This window comes from Exophiala mesophila (genome assembly GCF_000836275.1).
Source record: "Exophiala mesophila strain CBS 40295 unplaced genomic scaffold supercont1.6, whole genome shotgun sequence".
Lineage (NCBI taxonomy): Eukaryota > Fungi > Ascomycota > Eurotiomycetes > Chaetothyriales > Herpotrichiellaceae > Exophiala > Exophiala mesophila.
In genome coordinates this window covers 543735-568224 of record NW_015622509.1, presented here as the reverse complement: position 1 = coordinate 568224, position 24490 = coordinate 543735, and the positions used below count along the sequence as shown (strand labels likewise).

General features: G+C 50.7%; 10 protein-coding genes across 10 annotated transcripts; 7 read left to right on the top strand and 3 right to left on the bottom strand.

Annotated features, from left to right (window-relative positions):
• Positions 1-81: 81 nt before the first annotated feature.
• On the top strand, positions 82-3997 carry PV10_08126 (uncharacterized protein). The gene has a single exon (XM_016373106.1). The coding sequence runs from the start codon at positions 288-290 to the stop codon at positions 2772-2774; it is 2487 nt and encodes an 828-aa protein (XP_016220017.1). The 5' UTR covers positions 82-287; the 3' UTR covers positions 2775-3997.
• Positions 3998-4621: 624 nt separating this feature from the next.
• Positions 4622-6231, top strand: PV10_08125 (uncharacterized protein; the record flags this gene model as incomplete). Its single annotated transcript, XM_016373105.1, has 3 exons — positions 4622-4940; positions 5003-5783; positions 5835-6231. 3 exons carry the CDS (start codon positions 4622-4624, stop codon positions 6229-6231), a joined length of 1497 nt encoding a protein of 498 aa, XP_016220016.1.
• Positions 6232-7628: 1397 nt separating this feature from the next.
• PV10_08124 (uncharacterized protein) lies at positions 7629-8594 on the bottom strand (the record flags this gene model as incomplete). Its single annotated transcript, XM_016373104.1, has 2 exons — positions 7629-7970; positions 8016-8594. 2 exons carry the CDS (start codon positions 8592-8594, stop codon positions 7629-7631), a joined length of 921 nt encoding a protein of 306 aa, XP_016220015.1.
• A 757-nt stretch (positions 8595-9351) lies between these two features.
• Positions 9352-9531, top strand: PV10_08123 (uncharacterized protein; the record flags this gene model as incomplete). The annotated part of the gene is made up of 1 exon (XM_016373103.1): positions 9352-9531. One exon carries the CDS (start codon positions 9352-9354, stop codon positions 9529-9531), a length of 180 nt encoding a protein of 59 aa, XP_016220014.1.
• A 3940-nt stretch (positions 9532-13471) lies between these two features.
• Positions 13472-13788, bottom strand: PV10_08122 (uncharacterized protein; the record flags this gene model as incomplete). Its single annotated transcript, XM_016373102.1, has 2 exons — positions 13472-13588; positions 13639-13788. The coding sequence occupies 2 exons, from the start codon at positions 13786-13788 to the stop codon at positions 13472-13474; spliced, it is 267 nt and encodes an 88-aa protein (XP_016220013.1).
• Positions 13789-14468: 680 nt separating this feature from the next.
• PV10_08121 (uncharacterized protein) lies at positions 14469-15210 on the top strand (the record flags this gene model as incomplete). The annotated part of the gene is made up of 2 exons (XM_016373101.1): positions 14469-14507; positions 14563-15210. 2 exons carry the CDS (start codon positions 14469-14471, stop codon positions 15208-15210), a joined length of 687 nt encoding a protein of 228 aa, XP_016220012.1.
• A 643-nt stretch (positions 15211-15853) lies between these two features.
• Positions 15854-16678, top strand: PV10_08120 (uncharacterized protein; the record flags this gene model as incomplete). Its single annotated transcript, XM_016373100.1, has 1 exon — positions 15854-16678. One exon carries the CDS (start codon positions 15854-15856, stop codon positions 16676-16678), a length of 825 nt encoding a protein of 274 aa, XP_016220011.1.
• Positions 16679-16718: 40 nt separating this feature from the next.
• On the top strand, positions 16719-17527 carry PV10_08119 (uncharacterized protein; the record flags this gene model as incomplete). Its single annotated transcript, XM_016373099.1, has 2 exons — positions 16719-17339; positions 17399-17527. The coding sequence occupies 2 exons, from the start codon at positions 16719-16721 to the stop codon at positions 17525-17527; spliced, it is 750 nt and encodes a 249-aa protein (XP_016220010.1).
• A 193-nt stretch (positions 17528-17720) lies between these two features.
• On the bottom strand, positions 17721-19324 carry PV10_08118 (uncharacterized protein; the record flags this gene model as incomplete). Its single annotated transcript, XM_016373098.1, has 2 exons — positions 17721-19026; positions 19155-19324. The coding sequence occupies 2 exons, from the start codon at positions 19322-19324 to the stop codon at positions 17721-17723; spliced, it is 1476 nt and encodes a 491-aa protein (XP_016220009.1).
• Positions 19325-20469: 1145 nt separating this feature from the next.
• PV10_08117 (uncharacterized protein) lies at positions 20470-20809 on the top strand (the record flags this gene model as incomplete). Its single annotated transcript, XM_016373097.1, has 2 exons — positions 20470-20625; positions 20696-20809. The coding sequence occupies 2 exons, from the start codon at positions 20470-20472 to the stop codon at positions 20807-20809; spliced, it is 270 nt and encodes an 89-aa protein (XP_016220008.1).
• Positions 20810-24490: the final 3681 nt, after the last annotated feature.

Genomic DNA, 24490 nt, shown 5'->3' with positions numbered 1-24490 from the left:
GTCTGCGTATGCCTCCTTCCTCCTCTGTCACCTCCCGTCAATCGATTTCATTCAATTCCTCTGCCAGGTCCACGGCCAACAACCTTGATCACCTTGATCACCTTGATCACCTTGACTACTCTTGTTTGCGTCGATCTCTTGGTCTGTCTCAAGGCGCTGACAGTTAGTTCAACATGTTCGACTTGTTGTGCTACCGTCACACCATGGTCAATTGCATCTGACTTACCTCAGTCTCCTACCACAATCACTACCACCACCACCACCCACCTCCCTCCCTCACCTAGAACATGGAGCCTCCTGCTCAACGGCGACCTGGTCGCTCTCCTGTCCCTCCGCCCCTTTCCCCCAACCCTTCCTCTCGCGCAGGGTCAAAACAATCCAACCGGCCGGAATCAAGTGGCAGCGATACATCAGCCTCCTCCCGTCTCTCTGTGGTCAAAAGGTCACCGTACAATCAACAACTCCCCACCTTTACTTCTCATACCAATTCCAGCAACCTCTCCATTCCTTCTCACTCCAGGCCGTCTGCGCAGTACATGCCTCGAGACAACAAATCTCACCTGGGACCCCCGCCGCTTGAGCTGCAGAAACATCGTCCGAGACAACATTCCCAGGGTTATTTTGAACCTTCCATGCCTTCAGCCTCCCTCGCGAGCCAGTCCAATCTCCATGATCATGCCTCCACATCCGGTCTCACGCCTTCGCAAATTGCTGCTCAGGCGGCTATGCAGCATCTCAACGCAGCAACCCACAATCGCAAGCGATCACCGACCGTTCCCTTCCCTCAGGAACAACATCAGCAAGAAAGTCGCCGTAACAGTCGGGGCTCCAATGGCTCCCACGACGGCCCTATCACCCCAACTCATCCGCCGGAACAACAGTACCGGAATGGACTTATCGGTAACAATGCTGCTGCGACTGCTGCCAGTGTCGTCTTTCCGCGAAACGCCGCCACTCCTCAAGTCACCCACATCGAGGAGGAGAAGCCCAAGAAAGGAGGATTGAAGCGCTTTCGACCTAAGAATATGGTATTATCTAGAGACAAAGACAAAGAGTCCAAAGATAAGCCACCACTTTCACCCCTCAGGACGGATAGAATTGCTCCTAGTGGACTCTCCAAGGTGATGAATGCTTCCACCGCGAGTCTGGCCGACTCCCTTTCATCTACAAATTCGTCTCTATACCAACTAGCCAATCCGTCATCCTCCACAATTATACCAGCCCCGGAGCAAAAAGACAAACCTCACAAACATCATGGTCTGCGCCAAAAACTAAAACTCAAAGACAAGGACGACACATATGCGCTCTCCCTTTCTTCCGCAAGCTCGAATTCACGTCCTGTTGATATCAATAACCCACAGTCGCTCTACTCGTTCGCCCCTTCGTCTCCCGCTCCCTCGTCCACCTTTTCCAAGTCTGTGTCGGGCCTTGACCTTCGCCATGGCGGCCGAGCCTTGAGAGAAAAGAAAAAGGAAGAAAAAGCCATGGCCAATCTTGAGCCTGTGTATAGCCGTGCTGAGAGCGATACATCTGAATGGCCGGCTCTCGGGAATACCTACACCAACCAATCCAACAGCAGTTTCAATCCCTACGCCGAAGTCAAGGATGCATCTGCCAATTTTGGTCTCAACAATATGTCTGCTGACGATGCATGGGATCTCCTGAGAGCAAAGATTCTGGTCTCGTTTGAAGGCGAGGATGTCCGCATTGCGGTCGAGAATCTCAATCGTCTGGTCACTATCCACGTTCAAAGATGCGTTCAGCGGCGAGACCCTAGTATCGTCATCGGAGACCTGGAAGATCTTCTCAGAACCGGTTTTGCCAGTCTAAACCACACATTGCGCACCGCATCTGATGATCGACTCGTACCACATCTGGTCAGCCTGTGGATGCAGGTCTTCGGCTCCGTGTTGCCATTTATGCAAGCCGTTTTCCTTCCATTGGACCAGGAATTCAAAGGCAGAGGAACGATTCTCACCAGCCCCAAGATGGCGGCAGAGTTCTGGGGAGCACTGCCCAGCGCTGACAGTGGGAGTCAGTTGTCGTCTTCCCCGGCGACTGGCGAAAGCAGCGACTTTGTCGTTGCTGCTGGCGAAGAGTTGGAGGTTCGACGAATCTTGTTGATTGCCTACCGGGACGTCATCATTCTTCCTCGATTCGACGTGTTGAAGGCAACCTTCTCCCGACTAAGTCTCGAATCTATCAACGTCAGTCTCTCACACATTGACGGTGGCAGAAACCGTGGTAATAGCGCCACGAGCGAGAGACCCGGTACCGCGACAGGCCTCGAACCTATGTACGCCAGCTACAATTCTCAGAGCAGCACTCTGCTGGGAAGTATGTCAGGCGGCGGCCGGTCTCGAGCCACCTCCAACCTGTCCGTGTCAAGCAATCCCGCACAAGACGTCGCCTTCCAGTCATTCAGCTCCCCACCAGCGGCACGACCATCAGACAGCTCTTCGGCACAAGTAACCGAGACCGTCGGGCGCATGTTACAGTGTTTGTCGGTGCTATGTTCTATCCAGTCTGGCGACGACGCCCAGGCGAAAATGGAGGAACTCAACAAACAACTTAAACTCAATTGGCTAGGTCGCGGACGCACTGGTCGCAACCGCAAGGGGTTCGTCGGGAGCAGAGTCCGGCCATCAGCCAGTATAGGCTCGACGATCCGGGGTCTAGACCGGGATGGGAGTCCTACGCCTACGCCAACAAGACAGGGAACTGTGACGAGGCAAGCGGACGAAACAATGAGAGGCGAGCGAGCCTTGGCCTGAATCGTGGGTGTTACACGCTTTAGGACGCGGTGCTTCTTGCATTTAAGATATGCCTCATACCGATAGATCACAAAACATGATCAGCAGTCAAGGTGATCAGTTGCATCTAGAAAGGCAGCTTCAGCGACACCCGGAAGTTACCAAGATCAGGGATGAGATGATCACCATCAAGTATACACGTGGTAGTATCTTCTCCGACATGGTTTAGATTCGTCCACGCGACCCTCTGACAAGGCCTGATCGTTGCCTAACATCATGAGACGCTAGTCTTTGCAAGCGATTGCTAACCTGCTGAAGGTGTTCCTGACGACCATACACATGTCGAATCCACTCGCAAACGCCTCCGTCCACACTGCGGTGTAACCACTTTATCTCGGTGCCGGCAAGATATCTATAGAAGGCCTCTTTGATCTTTACGTGCAGCTCTGGCGCTGCTCTACATGGGTCAGTTAGATGTCAATAGCTGGTGTGTGAACCCTGCTCTAGCCAGCGGACTGTGCATGGGTATTGTGGATGCCCTCTTGCAAGGGACTTTGTATCTTGCAGCCCAGATTCGAGTACTTTTTAGTAGCTCTTGTGAATCAGACTAGCCCAGCCTTGGTTCACGATCGCAATACTACCAGCACTACTCGTATGTAAGTTCCAAGAAAAGATGGCATACTAGGGTGTTCGTTATCTCAGAAAGGTAGATTAACCCGGTGAAGGCGAAAGGCAAAGAAAGGCAAAGCCAACCGATGCCAACCGCGATGATATTGCAATTTCCATTCTCCGCTGGCTGCCCGACTAGGGTGACATTGTGTGACATGAGTAGGATTGCAGCCATGGCGTGATATGGGTATAGATATGCTGCGGAGGCCCAACCTATGAGATGGCGGCGTAGCCAGGTGGAAGGTCAAGAGGGTCTTGAGCTAGGTAGATCGCGCGGTCGACGACCAGGGTTGAGCAGCGCACTCCCTGGTAGTACTGTGCACGCACGCGACGCCCGTGACAATCCTCCGTCATGTGTGAGGTTGCATCGCAGAAGTGCGAAGACATGTTATCAAGGAGCGGCGATCCACATCACTGAAATCAGCCCTAGGCAGACTGATGCATGATCTCGCGGGGGTAGTCTTGTTTGGACTGGAGGATCACAGGATGTAACGGCAGAGGGACCTAAGTGGCCAGACGACCGAGTGCATGTTCGGCCAATTAGCAAAGGGCAAGACTTGGGACAAGAATCTGGCAATACACCTAAACCCTAGATGACGGCATTCCGCTGTCTCTTATCGCAAACGTACCGCGCGGGATCTCTCTGGATTGATATCATCGCTCTGCAAGCCTTTCTTCTATACAAGATTTCGATGGAAGGCAGGAGGATTCCAGTGCCCAGAGATCTTCAAGCCTCGAAGGCGCGTTGCCACTTCGTCATATGGACTGGCCAAAGGCTTGGGAGTGTTGGCGGAGTGGATATCTTGGCGTCTTGGTGGGGCCTCGTAGGCAGATTCCTCCTTTTGATCCCCGCCGCCAAAGCCTCGGCGGCCTTGGCACTATGAGTCGGTCTGTCTCGGCACGTCAGTGGCTCGACGTTGCAATTGGCCTGTGGCGCGATGCGATATCTCTCCAGTAGCCGTCCCTCGAGGGTTTGGGGGACGACATGGTCCTTTGGTCGTGCCCTGATGATGTTATAAGGTGATCAACATGGAGGGCCATGGAGGTCGACTCTTCCTGGAGTCCGTCGATTTCGATTTGAGTCTGATCCATCCCCCAGTTGTCCAACGTGCAACCTCAGACCCTTCCATCCGGTGTACGTATATCAGCATTTGTTCTTCTTCGAGGACTATACCCAAACTTTTTAGCATTCAAGCACGATGAAGGAGGGTATTGAACAAGCTACCGAGGGCGAGCAGCAGCAGGTGGGAGACCGCAGCAACTCCAGGTCGCCCCATAGTACGCTGAGAAATGGCGAGACCGCCGAGTATGATGTCGAGACCAGGAATGAAAACTTTGGTCAACGACTATGGCGAAATTTCAAGACGCCCGGCTCGGCCTTGCAGATCGTTGCCGCTGCTGCAGTAGCCATTGCGATTGGTATGGCTGTCACCTCGACCGTCGACGACATTCCTGAAGCAGCGCCCGTCCTGCTCCAAATTCCTGGAGACCTATGGCTTCGTGCACTTAGAGCAACAGGTACGTGATCTCGTGGAGTCGGGTGACAATGTGGGAATAACCCATGCTGATCACACACACAGTGCTTCCTTTGATCATCACCGCCATGATTCTTGCTGTCCAGAACCTCAAGACAATGGCAAAGGAGGGTGCCCAACTGGCTCGCTGGACTGTGGGCTATTATGTCCTCACCACCATCATGGCCATCGTCCACAGCTTGATCATGGTGGATCTCGTTTGGAGACGTCTCATGGTCGTGGCCAGTGATGAGAGTTTGGGCGTCGATCCAGACGACCAAGCAACCATTGACGAACGGTCTGGCAATGAGGTTCACGACATCGTCGTCCAAGTCTTCCGATCATTCATCCCCAACAACGTCGTCGCCGCCCTGGCTCAAGATAGTTTGCTTGCTGTTCTTGTTTCGTCGATTGTTGTGGGTTGTCTGATCCGCGGACCTGATTCATCTCTGCTTAGAGCCGTCAAGGAAGTGGAGAGAATCATCACCATCATCATTACCTTCTTGATCTATCTTGCACCCGTCGGTGTCTTCTTCCTGATTCTCTCAAATCTCATGACCCTCAACATTGCAGACATTGGACAGAATCTCGGTGTCTTAATTGGTGGATCCATCAGCGGCATGGTGATTCAGTTGTTCATTCTCTTGCCCATCATCTTCTATTCCTTTACCAGGATCAACCCATATACATACTGGGCCAAATGTTCTCCAGCATGGATTACTGCCTGGGGTACTGCCTCGTCGGCGGCCACTTTGCCTGTCACCATCCGACAAGTACGAGCAAGAGGCGTTCCTGAGACAATCAACAAGTTTTCCGTGCCCTTGGGTTGTTTGATCAACATGGACGGGTGAGTTTGAAGCTTTTCGCGCATCGCAATACATGCAGCTAACCATGACAGAACTGCCATCTATTTCCCCATGGTGGTGACTTTCCTCGCTGCCACGCAGGGACAGCGACTCAACGCTGGCGACTATACCATCGTGGCACTGTTGTCAACTTTGTCGTCGATCGCGGCGACCCCAATTCCCAGCTCGTCGCTGGTGTTGACCGTCATGATCGCCCAATCGGTCAACGTGGAGATCACAGGCATGTATGCTGTCGTGGTTGCCATCGATTGGTTCATTGATCGTTTCCGTACGGCGACCAATGTCAGCGGTGATCTATTTGCCGCCAAGATTCTCGAGAAGGTCACTGGCATTGTCGACAAGGACGACCCTGCTGAGTATGCCTCCTCTGATGGCCACGAGTATGTCGGTGAAGCGACCACTGAAACCGACAACTCGAAGAGGGTTTAGAGAGATTTGGTGCAACAATTGGATATGGTTGTCGGAGTCGGGATACCAAGTAACTTGTCGAGTTATCAAATTGAGGAATGAGTGTAGTCAAATATATCCCTGGGCGGTGCTGCTTGTGTCATGAAATGTCAATGGCAGTTGGCCACGTCATGTGAGTCATAGTCGTCAAGGAAGATATATATCCGTCTGTCAATTTACCTGCACAATTGATCCATACCTGTGGTGTATTTTCGCGCCTATCATTCTCAAGCAGCTCTCAAGAATCTACTTGCTCGAAAGATGATCACGCCCGTCAATACCCATTCTGCCATATGTCGCCGAGGTTGCTTATTTCCCTGGAACGACACTTGGTCGAGCTCCACTGGATAGATTCAAGACCCATGGACTGTTGAAAAGCGACAAATCCCACGAGGGATCTAGGGTTATTTTTCAGCTCTTTTATGACTCGGATTCTCCGGAAACTTTATTTGCAGCGCCTTTCGTAAGCCGTGACCACGTTCCAAGGCTGGGGATTGGATCGGGGCATATCTGCTCGTCCACTACGCCTTGGCATAGTTTAAAGCTTGTACCAACTACTCCGTATACAGGGAAAAAACCTTACTCCGTACATATGCCCCTGTAAGGCACTTGTTGGACTTATCTAAAGCCTAAGTGGGCACTCAAAGTCCCCTCCAGGGCGCTTCTAGAGGCTCCTGTAGAGGTAGAGGGCCAGAGGGCCAGAGGATCCTAATGGTACTTCTAATGTCCCTCTTTAGGCAATCCGGTTTGGATCCTTCCAACATCATGTGACCTATAGATATGCCAAGACGCATCATGTCACTGACAGCCCTTGACCCAAAACGGTCAGCTTATGGAATTAGTGCTACTGTCATGTCAAGGGCTCATGTCCCACCTCGCTTCTAGGGCTTCACTCATGAAGTTCATTATGACACTCGCGATGTTCGTTCCCCTCCCAAGTTGCGGTTCGGTAGCGGGGCCACCCGTCACACAGGACATCTAGGAGATAGCCGGTTGTCCAATCGAAGGATCATCATACAGAAGGATCATCACACAGGTTGCTAAGTCGTGCTCCCATGACTCTGATAGCCCCCAGAATGCTACACTCAGCTCGGAGGCTTCTGACCAACATTCATGCACAGACGAGAAGTCCTCTTTTGTAGACGTGAGTTTTGACTAGCACTGACTGAATGTGTCTCAGGAGCCGTTGACACGCCGATTATTGGAAAAATGGAGGAGGCTCAAGATTGCAAACAGCCCCTTGTGATGGCATGCCAACAAAGATATGCCGATCCCCGTGAGGTGGCAAATTTAGTTGCCTTTGTTCTCTCGGAAGACGCTAGTTTTATAACCGGAGGTGTGTATAGCGTTGATGGTTGATTTAACGCATAGATAATGATTCAAGAAGGAACCCAGTCAACTCCGTGTCCCAGTCCTTTCTGTGCTCGCATGAGTTTCATGCTCATATTCTTGCCTAGCCAGAGATCTTCAGTCCGATCTAGGCCCTCCTCTATGTCGTAAGCTTCACCTCCCATTACAAAAAGTGCCCTTCCGTTTAACCCAGCGTTGGAATCGTCCCAGTCAATACCTCCAACATTTTTTCGATGCCTAGTCTCGGAATATCCCTCAGTGTCATCATACCAGATCGCATCAGTCCCGGGTCCAGCAGCTATCACAGCGGCAATGACCTGAGCAATATCTTCCGGATGATTCACAGGGTTTCCTCCAGCTTTCCATGCATCCTAAATGCCGGCCACCATTTGGGTAGTCGTCATACTAGGACAGACGGCGTTGACGCGAACACCAAATACAGCCGGAGTGTATAACCGGAGGGATCTCATCAAACCGAGGATTGCATGCTTTGTTGCCTGATAAACAAAAAGTCCCGGGGTCTCCTTGAATCCGGCTTGGGAGCTCAACACTGTAAGTGAATGGTCCGTGATGCCCTTGGTGGCAGCAAGATACTGCAGGGCGATGTGAGCAAAATACAGTGTGCCTTTCAGGTTGACGTCGACCACTAGATCTGGCGGTGGTTTTTGAAGGAATTGTATGACATCCGGTTGGAACCAGCCAGGCTGCTCAATCACTACTGCGTTGGCAACGGCGTGGTCAATGCGACCATACTTGTGCAAAGCATATTGGAAAAGCGCATGGGTGTCTTCGTATTTGGAGACGTCAGTGCAAAAGAAGTCACCGAGGGAGTGCTTTGGTGGTACGATGTCACCAAAGACCACTTTCGCTCCGTGAGAATCCAAGAGACGGACAGCTGCAGCTCCAATACCGGTAGACCCTCCACTCAGGACGATGACTTTGTTCGAAAGATTGTCCAGAGACAGACTGGCGTGATGAGGATTGAATCGAGCCATTCTCTGAGATATATTGTGAGTGATTTGGGGTCGTTTGTCCCTAAGCACAGTGAGCAGATATGAAGTGCCGGCACAAGGTGAACCTCAAGATTACGTTCGAAAGTATACTGCTGCACCGAAACATAGAAGCGATTTAAATGCCATCCTGCCACCATTTCCTTTCCCTCCATACCCTGCCGACACTAATGGACTGCTTTGCATATTTCTACACGCACCATGGTTAGACGTCGTTGGCTGATCAGCGTATCGTAGGGACTGAGTGACGTTTCCGAAGGCCGAAGACATATGTATCCGATGTGGTCGTTCAAATTTGAGATTGATCCGGGGTGGATCTGGGCGGGGGGAAGGGTTGAAGCCCCTATGTCGATTTCCAAGATTGAGGTCGGACCCTGTAGCCTTTACGTTACCACGTTAAAGGCATGGGCATGTGTTGAGACCGAGGACTTTCCCGATCGGTTCGGAGACGTCACTTCGGAGCATCAGACCATGTCTCGAAAGTCTTTGTCCAAGTGCAAATGGGAAAGCACTGGTGCGCAACCCTCGGACGCACAACTGGGACATGAACAATATAATGGTCGTGATCAATAAAATGGCTGGCCCCAATCCGGAAGAAGGATCTAACATCCATTGACCCGAAGGGTCGCATTTTGTTTGAGTTCGAACCAGCAGAGTCTGCCATGAGCCCTCGACATATTTAATCTCGTCGGTGAAGGTATCACTCATACTATACAACCTCATCTGGTCCTCCACTGCAAGCATGTTTCTCGAATATGAAAATGCCTCAGCCACCAAGGTTCGGGAAGAGGCCCTGGAAAAGGTGTGCTCTGCTGCCACGGTCAACATGTCGCCTGAGTTATTCGAGAAATTATATCTACAACCGCTGGCAAATGTACATGGAGATCTACGCAAAGCATTCGGCAATCCAACTCCCCTGTAATGACAGGCCCGCCACAGACAGCAATTGCATTTCTGCCGGGATCTTGATTAACGCTTCGACAGGGGCCTCGTGGGTTTCGTCGCAGGTCTGACACCGTTATCATGGTCATTATTAGGATGACGAGGTGCTGGTGGTCTGGCAGCTGCAAACACGTTCGTGCAACTTCATTAGAGACTTGGAAGAGATGATTCAAGACTGACGAAGCCAAAACAGAGGTGTTTTCTTCTTCATCGGTGGTCCAGTAATGCTCCTCAGTGGTATTCTCGAGTTCTTTCTGGGCAACACATTCCCTTTTACAGTCTTCTCTCTTTACGGTATGCAAGAAGCATGGTTTCACGTGGGACTCGCTATTATTCGGAGGTACATGAGTTTACTCATGTACTAGCAAGCTGTCATCTGATCTCTGATACCTCGGCACAGAGGGTGGTCAAGTTGAATGCGAAATGTGTTCTGCAGTAAAGTTGTAGGCGAACGACTATTCGCACCAGTTGTAGGGGGGGTTGGGCTGGTTCAGACCTTGAAAGCTCGCCTGGAAGTTCCGGCTCCGGGCGACCGTGGAAATTAAGTTTTAACTAATTTCTACCCCGCACGACCTTGCGCCCCGCCAAGTTCACACCCCATCATCCCCCATCATCCCCGGACCCGGTTAAGTCTGATCAGGACGGAGTGTCTGGGCGCTGTTTTCAACTTCTGCGCCTTCATCTGGTCTTTTTGGGGGTCATTTTTCACAAATTTTATCCCGTCTCGGCCAGGTCTTCAGCTAAAGATGGCGGAAGCGTTAGGCCGCGCTTCCGCTCGTGGGAAAGGTCCTAAAGCTTGCTCGAATTGCAGACGGCGGAAAGAACGCTGTGATGGGATGCAACCGTGTGGAAGATGTATCTCGCGCCATGTGGCCTCCGAGTGCCAACCCGTCCTCGCTTCATCCTTCGCTAACTCCGCCCACTCCGCTCACTCCAAAAAGCCAAGTCGGCATCGCAACAGTTTGGGTGAAACAGACTTCGTCAAAGATGCGACCAACGCAAGTATCATCGACCTAATGGATGAAATCGAGTTGCAGACCTCGAACCAAACAGATCCAACGAACCCGGAACATATCTTGGTTGAATCGCCTTCGGCTTCCACTTATTTGGTGTCCAGACTTCTACGAGATTCCCGAGGCAGATATATGTTCATTGGCGATTCGGCGAATTTGTCCTTTCTTCAAACTATCCGCAAGGTGATAAAGGACTCGATAGGCGGATGTCCACTCACCGAGGATCCTCTACGATATCAGATGGTTGAAACGGCCATCAAAGGCAAACCGAGTTGGTTAGAGGCAGGGCTTAGACAAACACCGCCCAGACTCACGCTAGCAGAAGCGACATACCTCGTTCGTCGCTATCTTCTGGCAACAAATTGCGTCCTCGACCTTTTCGACGAGGCTCATCTGCTTCAACATCTACCATCGTGGCTCAAGAGACAACCGACGGAGATCGATGTTCTCAGTACCACATACTACCTAGTATTTGCTTTAGGTGCACAGACATGCCCAGAAGATAAGGAAGAGCTCGCGGAGACATGCTTCAGCTACGGGCGCTACTACACCGCTGTTAGCCTCACAGAAGACCCCAGCATCTCCTCGGTCCAAGCTTATGCCCTCATCACCATGTATCTTCTCAATGCTTCTCGACGGAACGCTGCATTTATGAACCTCGGTACTGCTGTGAGAGCTGCATATGCGTTAGGTCTTCACCGTAAAGAGGTAGCTGCCCTCTTCACACCGACCGAGTATAGGACACGAGAACGACTTTGGAAGGTGATACGTATCCTTGATCTGTTCATGAGCTCCTCTCTCGGACGGCCACCGTCGACGGCCGAGACACGAGACACCTTGTCCACCGACAACTATTCCGCATCGGTGGCTCTTTGCGCCATATTTGAGACTATACTTAACGAGGTCTATTCCCGACGCATGATCTCGACCGACGCGCTGTGGAGGATCAGTGCACTTCATCGACAGTGGGCCGAGAAATTCCAACAGGGCCTGGCCGTCGATGGTATATCGCCTGTAGAGACGGTTGGTGACGGGATGCTGCCCAACATCGGCCTCTTGCATGTCAAGGAAGCGTACTATTGGACGATCATGCTCTTGACCAGACCATTCCTGGTCGACGCGGTTTCCTCGTATGCACCATCAGCCGTGCTAGCATCATCGGACGAAGACGAAAGTTGTGTTTCCTCATGTTCGGAGAAAATGCTGGTACACGCCTGCGTCGATTCTGCATTGCGTACGATCGAACTTTTGGCCATCTTGCTTGATCATAACAACATCCCGAAGCGGCTTCCATTTGTGGTCAACTCCATACTTGTGTCCGCGCTTGTACTTGGTCTGGCCCACTTTGGCAACATGAACAAGATGTTCCATGTCGATGTTAGTCTCAATCTGGCCCATCGCCTTCTCGGAAAATTCCCTCACGATGCTATCGCGAGGAGGAATATGACGATAGTTGGTCATCTTATTCAAGCTTGCCAATTATTCAACGAGAAGCGGAGCAAATCGGACCGAGAGCGCCAAGCTCTTCTGGTTGGGAAATTGTTTGGTAGGATTCATGAGACTCCGATACCAGCAGGAAGTTGTTCGGCGAGGTCGAAAACAGACAACTTGTCCGCGTCCACCATCTCGGGCTTACGAGGACCGCCTCAAGACCAGACGATCCAAGCACAGCAACCATCAAGCGAGCAGACTGATCATGATCATAATCAACAGGGCCTTCAAACGCAATTCGGCACAAACTTTGAACCTTCGTATCAAGAACTCAACTTTGCTCCAGAATCGAGCCGAGGCCGCACCGAAACGGACGTTATGAGTGATCAATTCAAAGACGCTGGCCTGATGTTCGAGGCGTTCGGGGAATCCATGCCACCCATGTTACCACGGACGCTATGGTTCGATCCCTTTGTCGAAGAATTCCCCTTCTTTTCGACCGTTGACACCAGCATGACTTGAGGGAGAGGTGTCAAGGAGACGGAAAAAGCGATACCTTAGCATGGTGGCAGCGAATAGATTTGTAACAAGACACGATGTGTAATGCCACTGGGCTACAAAGAAACGAGCAACTTTTCCTTGAAGATTTTTCAAGTACACTACCGCTTTGTCTCGGACTACGCTTACGCCTTCTTCCCCTGCGGTAACATGAAACCTGAAAAGAACCTGTCGAGCTCGTCGTAGGCATCTATGGGACTAAGATAAGACACGTATTGATCAGGTCGCAGGACCACCGTACATCCGGCCGGGTCGATTTGGAGGTTCTCATAAATGCGTCCATGGCCTTCGTGGTACGACTGATCGTTGACAAAGATCTTCTAGTAGTCCCACCCATCCACTTCGTCGAATGGTCGATAAATTTCGGGGATATCGAAGAAGGAGACTTCGGTCCGAGGAGTATTGTGAATAGCGAGGACTCCCCAGACGTAATCTGTCAATTCGCTTTCAAGCTTGAAACCTAGTTGACTACGCACCCAAGAGTGCGCTCCGTCGGCTCTAGATACTTGGCTTGTATAACCTCTTCGGAATTCGCTTTGGCATTCAACTTGGCAGCACTACCCAGCAGCTCCTGTGTATCGTCGGGGGCAAGGTTGCTTCGGAATAGTCCGTTCTGGATGGATATACCATTTGCGGAAGTGGCCGTCTGTTTGGGGTGGCTTCTTCGTGGCTGAGATGTCGTAAAGTGATGGTAATTGGGTATGTATGATTGTCTTCAGCAAGATCACCGTTGAGTTCTAACTTGGATGGCATGACACTACGCTCAACTCTGATGTCGCTACATGCTTCGATTTAATCGAGAAAGAAGCACTTAATACGGCCTTGGTGAAGAATGACCTGTTGAAATCGACTGATGCCGGGGATGGTGTCTGTTATCCGATCACCTCGTTTAATGATGCCGCCGCCTTTGTCGGGGTTCTAAAGATAGATTTCCAGCATGTGGTTTGAGTCAATCCAGGCACGGTGACCGAATTTAAACGAGTCGAAAATTTCCAACGTGCGACACTGTAAGCCATCCGCTTGGTCATTGAAGATCTAATACGTATAGTTAATGGCTGGTGAAGAACTGCTGATCTCTTCTATACCTTTGTGCCGCGCTTGTCAACGGTTCTGGTCTTGACACCGCACTTGGCTGTCCACTCAGCCATCATTAGGCCAGCAGGACCGGCTCCTACGATGAGGACATCGACCTTGTCGGGTCCGACCCTATTCACATTCCCATTTGTGGTGGCCATGTCGTCCAAAAGAGGCTGTCACAATTGATGATCGATCCTGTGCAAAGCTCGTGTAAGAAGTTGGGTTGATTAAGGATGCTCGGAAAAGATGACCGAGCCCGGAACTCGAGATATTTTCCTACTAGCCAACCACATTCAAAGCGTCTTTTAAGATATTTATCTGGTCGTTTCCGTACAATCAACAACCCAACTTTTCGAGTACGCGCATGTGCCGATTGGCTTTGCAGGTACATTTCGGAAAGTGTTCTACCTCGACTCCGAGAGATGAGCGGGGGGATTCAGCCGAAGGGCGGGGTGGCTTGGGGAAATCTGACTGACAGTAGGACTGGCGGGTGCACCCCGATCATGGTCACCAGCACGTATTTGTGGCCCGAAACCAGGTTGTCTTGTATGGGACGGAGATTCTAGCGCCATGCAGTGCTGTAGGGGGCTATTTTCCACTGGACGATTGATTGCAGCCTTATCGGAGTTGCACCCACGGGAAACAGCACCCAATGGGCCGTTACCACTTTTCAATGAAACCTGAATAGGTAGTGCAAGATAAGTCGTATGGGATATTATCTCTGCTTTGCTCCTGTAGATGTGGCCGGTGAAGTAAAGCCTACTGTCAAAGTCTCAAGTCTTACACTTCACCCAGGAGTCCATCGTCGTCGACCAAGAGTACCCAAGTGTCCGGGACCATGGCAGACACTCGAAGCTATACATCGTCGTGGCTCGCGGTATGCTACCATACCAGACCTTCCAAATTCAAGGCCTTGTATTGATCTCCTCTAGCTTGAGCAAGCGCTCGGAGCTCGTCCTGTTCTTCAGGGAAGTACTCTGGAAATGCGTGCTCAATTCAACGGATTGGTCGAAGCACTAGGACCACAATATCCTCCACCCTCCACTGCAGTACATGCTACTGAGCACGATGTTGATGGTCTGAAATTGAGGATTTATACCCCTGAATCCTTAGCATCAGGGACCTCGCTGCCTGTTGGCGTCTTTGCCCATGCTGGAGGACTCGTTATGGGAAGTCTTGACAGCGAGGATGCCTTGTGCCGAGACATTGTCGAGAATACAGGGGGTATAAAAGTGAGCGTGGACTACAGACTGGCGCCTGAGAACAAAAGTCCAGCACAGTTGGAGGACATGTTGACTGCTACAGTTCAGCCTACGGACCCAAACTACTTCATCGGGCTTGACGAGGACGTTCAGAATTCATTCCTGCCTACCTACGATGTAAAATGTGAATTTGATCCACTGAGGGATAATGGGACAGTTTTCGTGCGCTCTCTGCGGTCCCAAGGTGTTGAGATCAAGCATGATCACTATTCGGAGCTACCGCATTGTTTCTGGATCTTTCCAAGCTTACCAGAGACCAAAGCCTTCCTGAAAAATCTCTTCGATGGAATTAGATGGCTGCTTACGAGAAGTAAATAGGTAATCCTCCATCAGTATATAGCTGCATTCCTACGTCCATAATTTCATATGTTGCTCGCGCCAGTGAAGGGTACAGACCTCGACCTGGCCATGTCTAATAGCTTCCAAGCTCGAAGCACGAATCTGCATGTATGAATACCTCTCAGAGTTCATTCAGCCTATCCAATAGGACTAGACGCTGAAATTTTCCGCTTTTGTGGCAGGATTGTGGCGCACCATTCACAGTCCTCTAGGTAAGCCGATGAATCCAGGGCTTTTCGTCCAACATTTTGTTTGGACATCAGATTGTCCGAGGAAACAGGGTACAAGATTTTCGGAGCTGTCTGGAAGACTGGCCGAAAAGACTCCACATTTTCGGACAATGCATCGGACAATCGAACCTTCAAGCCCCCATCACGAATATTTTGGGATGAACAGAGCTGGTTTCGGTGCCAAATTCCCCAGAAACAACGCCTGGTGCGACGGGTACTCGGGGGGTGGTAAGCACACCTCTGTGGAGAGTAACCTAACTATATCATGAGATCAAGGACCCGTTGCATCCATCCCATTCGATCTAATGTCTTACAGGCTTCTTTAGCACTTCAAGATACCTGAATCTCTGAGAGCTACGTCCGATAGCATCGTTAATAAGCCCAATACAACAATGGACACCCAAAAAGGTGCTGTCGAAGAACTTGACGCTCTCATTGTGGGCGCTGGCTTTGGTGGGGTCTATCAGCTTCGGCGCCTGCGTCAGGAAGGATACAAGACGAAGTTGGTTGACACTGCAACTGATTACGGAGGAGTATGGCATTGGAATCGGTATCCTGGAGCGCGAGTGGACAGCACCATTCCTCACTACGAGTTCTCAGATCCGGAACTCTGGCGTTCGTGGTCTTGGACTCAGAGGTTTCCAGGCTCGGCAGAACTCCGCGAGTATTTCAGTTTCGTTGCCGATAAATGGGACTTGCGCAAGGACACCTACTTCAACACACGTGTCACGGCTGCAGAATGGAACGAAGAAGCAGGGAACTGGTTGGTGACTACTGCCGGCGGAAAGCAATTTCGGGCCAAGTACTTTCTGTTGAACACAGGCTTCGCAGCCAAACGACACATTCCAGATTGGAAAGGCATTGACAAGTTCCGAGGCACTTGGGTCCATCCGTCATACTGGCCAAAGGATGAACCCGACCTCAAAGGAAAAAGAGTCGCCGTCATTGGAACTGGTTCGACAGGTATCCAACTTTGTCAAGAACTCAGCCAGGTGGCTGGTGAATTCGTCCTCTTCCAACGAACTCCAAATCTGGCTCTGCCCATGAAACAGGTTGAATACGTCGGCGACGAGCAAGCTTTTTCAAAAGAAAAATATACCAAGCTGTTTGCCGAGAGATCTCAGAGCTGGTGGCTTTTCGTTCAGCTTTCTTCCTCGGGCCACTTTCGACGATACACCGGAGCAAAGGCGAGCGACTTTCCAGCAACTGTGGGATGAAGGTGATTTCCACTTTTGGTTGGCCACATATTACGACATGATGTTCTCTTGGGACGCCAATAAAGAGGCCTACAACTTCTGGCGAGACAAGGTCCGAGCAAGGATTGATGATCCCCGACTGAGAGAAATCCTAGCTCCTGAGAAGCAACCCCATGCCTTTGGATGTAAACGCATATCGTTGGAAAACGGGTTCTATGAGATATTCCGCCAACCGAATGTTTCCTTGGTGGATATGAACGCCACACCTATTTCTGAGGTGACCGAAACCGGCATCAGAACTACAGAGAAGCTATGGGAGTTTGACTACGTCGTCTGCGCTACAGGGTTTGATGCGATCACAGGTGGTCTGAACGAGATCAACATCCGTGGAAGGTCGGGGCAGAAACTTGTTGACAAGTGGCACGAGGGTGTCAGGACGTATCTTGGGATGGCCGTTGCTCAGTTCCCAAATATGTTCTTCACTTACGGCCCACAAGCCCCAACTGCCCTTTGTAATGGTCCAACTTGTGCGGAATTACAGGGGGAATGGATCATTCAAGCCATGAACTACATGCGGCAGAAGGGAATTAAGTCTATAGACGCGGAAGAACAGGCAGAACTCGAGTGGGCCAAAGGTGTGAGCGCAATTGCACATTCCTCATTGTTGCCAACTGCAAAGTCGGTGAGTTTTTCGAATTCTCGTTGCATTCCTCCCATTTCACGATACTAAACTTATGGCAGTGGTACATGGGTGACAACATACCAGGCAAGGTTAGAGAGCCATTGGTTTATCTTGGTGGTGTACCTACATATTATAAAACGATCAACGACTGTGCAAACGATGGGTACTCAGGTTTCAAGTTGGCATAGCAAGGAAATGAATGAGAGTTGTATTGTCAAACAAATCCTCGATCCATCAAAACGTAACAATGACGGGCCTTCGAGTTTGTAACCACGACCCAAGGTCATCAATGGATCGTTTTCTGGACAGGGTCTACAAGACTCGGGACAAAACTTCAGACGTGACAATGTAAACAAGGTAATGTCTATGCCTCATCTAGTTTCAAAGGTCAAGCTGAATCACGGCCTTTACGGCCTCACCACTCAACACGGTTTCCAATCCTTTCTCTGTGTCCACCAAGGCGAAGCGGTGGCTCACGCTGCTTGCCACTGGGAATCTGTGATGATTCTTTTCGATGAGCCGCACAGCATTGTGATAGTCTCGTGGAGCACAGTACGTGCTACCTTGTATGGTAAGAGCCTTGTTCACGGCAACGAAGGGGTCAAAGCCAACTTCGCCTTGACCAGCCCACGTCCCGATCAACATGTACCTCCCATTGCGACCGAGCAGGTGTAGACCTTCTGCTACAGCCCCTAGCACGCCTGAGCACTCAAAGGCCAGAGTGACGCCGCGAAAACCTAGGGCATCACTGATGGTCTTCGCTCTACTTTCTCCGGTGGTCTGCGTAATGTCGAGACACAGGTCCGCTCCGAATTCTGTCGCCTTTGCCATCCTTAGCTTGTTTGCTTCAATGACGATAACCTTGTTGGCGCCTGAGATCTTGGCCATCATTATCGCCGCCAAACCTACAGCCCCTGCTCCTTGGATGAGGATGTTTTCGTCGGGCTTGATGACCCCGCCCGGAAGGTGGGCAATTGCCTGGAGAACGGTTGGCAGGGCACACCCCAAAGCGATGAATGTATCGGGTGGGACGCTGTGGTCAACCTTGTAGAATGCATTTCGGGGGCCCAGGGTCGCAAACTCGGTGTATGTCGACCATGTCCCTCGTGCAGCAACAGCTTCCTCGAATTGATGCATGAAGAAGTTGTTGGGACAGCCACACTCATCGTCGAGGACTGTACAATAGTAACAGCTCTGGCACGGCCTGACCGCGGCCCAATAGACACGATCGCCCACCGCCAATGGCTGGGAGGCGTGGTCAGTCTTGACCGAGTCGTGCAGTGCATGGACTATTCCAATGCCTTCATGTCCTAAGATGACTGGCCCTGGTAATGGAAAGTCGCCTTTCCAGAGATGCGGATCGGTTCCACAGATACCTGCGAATTCCATCTTCACCGTGATGTGGCCCTCTTCTGGTGGCATGACATCGAAAGACCGAATTTCGACCTTGGCTTTGGCTTCTGGCAGTATAACTGCGCATCTCGATGATTGCGTGGTCATTGCAAATGTGGGAGCGATGGTGCTTTGTGTTTTTAGCTCACTTTTGATCCTCACACATGGACAGTCGTCAAAGAGAGACGGCTGAGTACCAGCAAGGGTATTTTCATCGACGGTAGCACCGACGGTAGCACCGCAGACCCCAATGACATGGTCCAGTCGCTCCTCCAACGATAGTGCTGTGGTAGTTCTTGAGCTTGTGAGCCTTCGCAATCTGGGGCGGGGATGTGGGGTAGAATCCGAAAGTCGCTTTTCGGGCTGGCTTTTGCTGCTGCCTCCGAACGTTTGTCCGAAGCGCGACTCCGATGATTACGCCACATGGCTTGCAAGCGGCGACTCAAGTCAAAAGCTGGAGCCCCCAGGCCCTGTGGCCGTTGGCCGAATAAAACGGCGTCAGCAAGCTTTGCTGCTTGAGAGCTTTGGAGATCGGCGAGGACAGAGGAGAGGATGTGGTCTTTAAGGAGGATGCGTTCACAGAGGCCAGGCATTTCACGTTGTATCGACTTCTGGGTCTCTTGTTGTCTCATTTAGGACAGTCCCTTGCCAAAACGGAAGCAGTATGTACGTAGGTCCGGATCGATGGGTCCTTGTTGTTACTTGATGTTGTCACCGTCAGGGTTCGGACGGATTACTCAGGAGCAGCCTTGTGCTCTATGCGCCGCAGCTACGCCAGAACACGTGATCGTTATGCAGTCCGCGAAGCGCTGCCTGCGGCGCTGCCCTTATGGCGAGCCAGCGAGGGCCTTGGCCTCGAGACCCTCGCACAAGAATTCATATCACAAACACCTCATAAGCGATTGCTGAAATTCCCATGGGAAAATGTGGTCCACTTCCGGAATGAGGCTGCTCCATACCTCCTGGATCATATCATCCCACCAGGTAGACATAATTTGCAGAGGCAACTTTGGAAGCTCGACCTTGCTCGCCACCGGCTCAATATACTGGCGGTCCCAAGTCAAAATGGACATGGCAGTGCCTTTCCCGAGGGAGTGGAACACCCTTCACTTACAGAGGCGCGTCAATATTTTTTGACTCCCGAACTATAGGCAGCTATGGCCCGAGGTGCTCCCATGGACTTGCCCTTTGCCACACGATCGATCGTACTAGCCATGCGATAACGGTTGGTAGTTTTCGTACAATGTTTATACGAGGAAGCGTGATGTTAGAGCAAGATCGCAAGAAGATCAACTTAGATAGTATCGACTTATGGAGTCGTTCAACTGTCAAACGATAGGGGGCGGTGGCATTTGGATTCATTCGTGACTGCGAGGGCGGCCCCACCTGGTGAGCCAAGTTCGGCTTTCTCCGCTCCAGGGGACGTTCAGCCTTGCCAAGCTCTGTTCGTCTTACGCGGCGGAGCCCGAGAAGATAGCCACTTGCAGAAGTACAGCGCCGGAAATGACGTCTCCAATGCTATGCGGGAGTGAAAGATAACAGCGCAAGACCGGTCACGTAATCTTCAATTCATTACTCTTAGAAAAGCGCCAACAATCGAGGCACACGAAGCGACAGAATCGAAGTATTGTGTGAGCAAGAGATATTGTCTTTGTAGATTACGTTCGTCCAAAAGCAAACAGGAGACTCGACAAGAAGATCAATCATGGCAACGCCAATTTCTAGCACTCTCACCACCATGCGGCAAGATGTGTACACTGACAAAGCGGCCGCGCCCTTCCAACATGTCTTTTCCCAAGCTATTCGTTCTGGAAACAAAATCTATTGTTCCGGCTCTGTGGCACTGAGTACAAAGACCGGCGCCCTTGTCGAAGTGGGAATCCAGGCAGAGACGGTATGTCGCCTCATACGAGTTGTGTTGGTGGATGCCCCGACTTATATTCGATCTTATCGGTGGATCACAGGAGCGCGTGCTCGACAACCTTGAGGCTGTTCTTAATGAAGCAGGCACGGGACTTGACAAGGTCGTCAAGGTCAATGTTTATCTCAAAGATATAGCGAGAGATTTTCGGCAATGAATGAGGTCTATGTGCGACGATTTGCCATGCCAATGCCCGTGAGCTTCCTTTCAGTTTACCTTTCTATCGGCATTTGCAAGTTGTTTTCCTTCTATCCTACTCGTTCTGCTTTGAGAATTTTTGTTATTGACAAGTACAGGCCCGAACATGTGTAGGCGTCGCTGGCTGGCCTTTGAACGCTCTGGTAGAGATTGAATGTGTAGCTTGGCTATGACAGCATCATTTTGCTTGCAAACATAGATTCAAAGAGAAGCATCAACAGAATCTATACGTGACTCGAGGGTTAATCTCATACTGATACGACTTCCTTGGCAGGAGGAAGAGTGGCTTCCACCATCTCATATTCTTCTAGGGTGCAGCACCTCAGAACCACGACGTGCTACTGATGCTCCGGGCTTGATTGAACATTCCAAGTTCAACAATCGATTCACGCCTGATGGCCCTGTCATTTCGAGCAACACTCCCGCCTTTTTGGACGGTCCAGGGCTTTCACATGACTTTGCATTGAATGACAGAAAATTTAGGGTAGAGGCCTTGGCGACATCTGTAGATACTCGTAACACTGTTCGTTCCTCCTGGGGCCATGCATGCCCGCATCATCCCCTCCTGGAAGAGAACCGACGGCATCAGACGCACTGGATCCAAACTGGAGAGCCTGTAACTAAAGGTAAATTTATGGTATTTGTGACCCTTCTCATCTCCCCCTTAGACAGCCACTTCACAGTGTGTATCTGAATTGTGGATTCTTCTTATCGGTCAAGTCGTCCTCATACGCATGTTCATATGCCTCCATCACCCCTGACCTATCCCGTTTCTTGTTCTCATACACACAAATAGCTCTGTAAATCTGTGCGACGACTGCTGTGACAATCGATGTGACAATAGTCGTGATCCAGCCGGTGTTATACTTTGGCGCTTCTTCCACCTTGAACACCAGGGGACCGAGAAAGTTACCTGGAAGAGAGCAATGTTAATCCGACTTTCGATGAGAACGACAAGACCTTGGCCAACATACCCAAGCAATAACCAATATACATTCCCGATGAACCCAGAGATCTTTTCGTGTATCCAGCGGTGTTGACAATTTGCATACTCATCAGAATGGCATATCCACCACCATAGGACGCCAGAATATACACGGCGAACAGTCTGGCTCCAATCTGACTCTGCGGCAACAGCCACAACATGAATGAACTGGTAATGGTTCCGCAGACAGTGATGGTGACAAGATGCGATCTCCAGCCTGGAAACTTATAGGCAAGATAAGGTACCAGTAGTTCAGTGATGCCAACGTAGAATCCTGCTGGCATAACCAGCAACAGAGAAGTGAGAATGCTGAAGCCTAGCTGGTTGATAATTATTGGGATGAAGGTCGAGACCGGCCCGTTTGCCACGAACATGCAGAACGACATGATAAAAACCAGCCAGAACTTAAGGTCTAGCAGCAATTCATAGACTTGCTCCTTCTTAAAGTGGGTGTTTCGAACTCCGGAGTTGTTCAACCTCATTCGGGCCACTGCGATGTATCGTTCTCTGTCAGTGAATCTCTCCGCCCGGATAGGATCAGGCGGCATTAGGAATAGAATGACAAAAGACCACACGATGGTGAGGCATCCCGCGACGATGAACATATATCGCCATGGCGCCAGGGATCCGGTGATGTGGCCCAGTCCATAGTTGATCAGAGGAGATACCATCGATACAAAGCCAGAAGCACTGTACCACGCTCTTTGGAATTAATTAGCGGAAAGATCATGGTGGGAACACTGGGAGAAGCCCACCCCATGCGTAGTGCTTGCTCTTGTTTCTTATACCATCTAGATCCATCGGTCAGCCGAGTGATCATTTGACCCAGGTCACACGAGATAATGTAACTTACCCACCGACCACGAGCATCCATGCAGGCGACACGCCGGCTTCGAGAGCACCCAGGAAAAATCTCTGGGCATACAGACTCTGGTAGTTTTGGCAACCAGCTGTGGTAACGAGACAAATACCCCAAAGGAGAACAATTGCAAAGATGACCCGTTCGATGGGATATCTCTGAGCCAGCACAACAGCAGGGTATGCCCCGATGATGAAGCCTAGGTAAAATATCGACGCAGACATGGAGTACCGGACTCCGACATTGAGGTCAAGGTCTTCGCGCAAACCGAAGAGGGCCTAGGATTGTCAGTTGGAGAGACCGTATCTTTGTGTTCATATTACTGACGGCTTGTGACAACATCGCTGTTACGTCCACGGTCAGTATATTATCACTTATGACACTCTAGCATCCTGCTTCTCACCTTTGTCATAGTATTGCAGCCCATAAGTCAAGCAGAGGATTGTCAACAGTCTTCGATCGATCTTACGAACCACTTTCTTCTCTTCCCTCTCTGTCCAATGCTCATCACCATGATAATTGGCCAAGACACGTCGCTTCGTCGTTGTGCACAGTGTCGACCGTGATTGTAGTCTTCACTTCTTTGATCGTATCTGGCGTTTTGGTTGAGTCCAAATGGATCTCCTGGGGTTTGTCGTTATCAGCCATGGTTATAGACAAGACGCACAAATGGTTCAGGCAGTTATCTAGGTTGTAAACAGGTGGCAAACCGGGGGTTCTTATTGTTCAACCCGAGGCCCTCTGGGAACGAGCTTGCCATAAACCTCTGCAGCTAGCTTTTCGCCATGTTAGTCTACGCTCCTCCCTCATTTCGGAGGACACCACGGGAACGGATATGTGCCAAGCTAGAATCGTGACCCCATTCCGGGGGATATATCCCAGAAGGGGGAAATGTACCACTGCGCAGAGTCAACCCCGTAGTGTAGAGCGGAGACAATAACGTGGGTCTGCGGCCGACAATGGGGTAACTGTCTGTCATCAGGTCTCGATTTGCCTCCGCGGGTTCCGATAATGATAGAGCTGGGGGAGATACTAGTGGGTAATCGGAGATCGACCGACGCAAACGAGCAATCGTCCACTCGAATGTTGCTGTGACTTCGGAGAGAGTTGACAGGCGGCTGAGCCATGGGTCAATCTCTCTCTGGTCAGCTTTTGGCAAAGGAAATTGAAGATAGTCATGAGATGGCCATGGTCTCAAATGGTAGTTCTCCCGTTCTGCATCTCTTCGCATGGATGCAAATGCCTAGCCATCTTGTCTCTCATTAGTCAAACCTCTGGAGAAGTACCCTCGGAAGGGACGAATCGGTTTAGCGTACCGAACTGAACCTGTACAGCATTGTGACCGAAAAGAGTCACGACATAAAGAAACAGCCAAGTCTCCCTGGTCCTTTGACTGGAAATTGTCACATATTGAGCATTAGGATGAGAGAAACATCCCTACGATACAATAGATTCGCAACCAGAGACTCTGGAGACGCTAAATAGAATTCAGCCTCGCGAGCAGATCGTGTAAGACAGCATACATCTGACCCCGTCAGCTATCAATATATATACACCATATAAGACCATAACCCATACATTGTTTGAATAAGCTACACACTACTACTGGAGTGCAGGTAAATTTATTTGGCGGAACCACTATCTGCAGCTTAAAGTATCAAAAGAAGAGGGCTCATCGGAAGACGGGTAGAATTAAACCGGAGATTATCTTAGGTACATCCGAAGAGGAGATTCGAAGAATCCGAACGACCAAGTAGGACCCGAAGGATATAAGTACCACCGATGTACACAGCCGA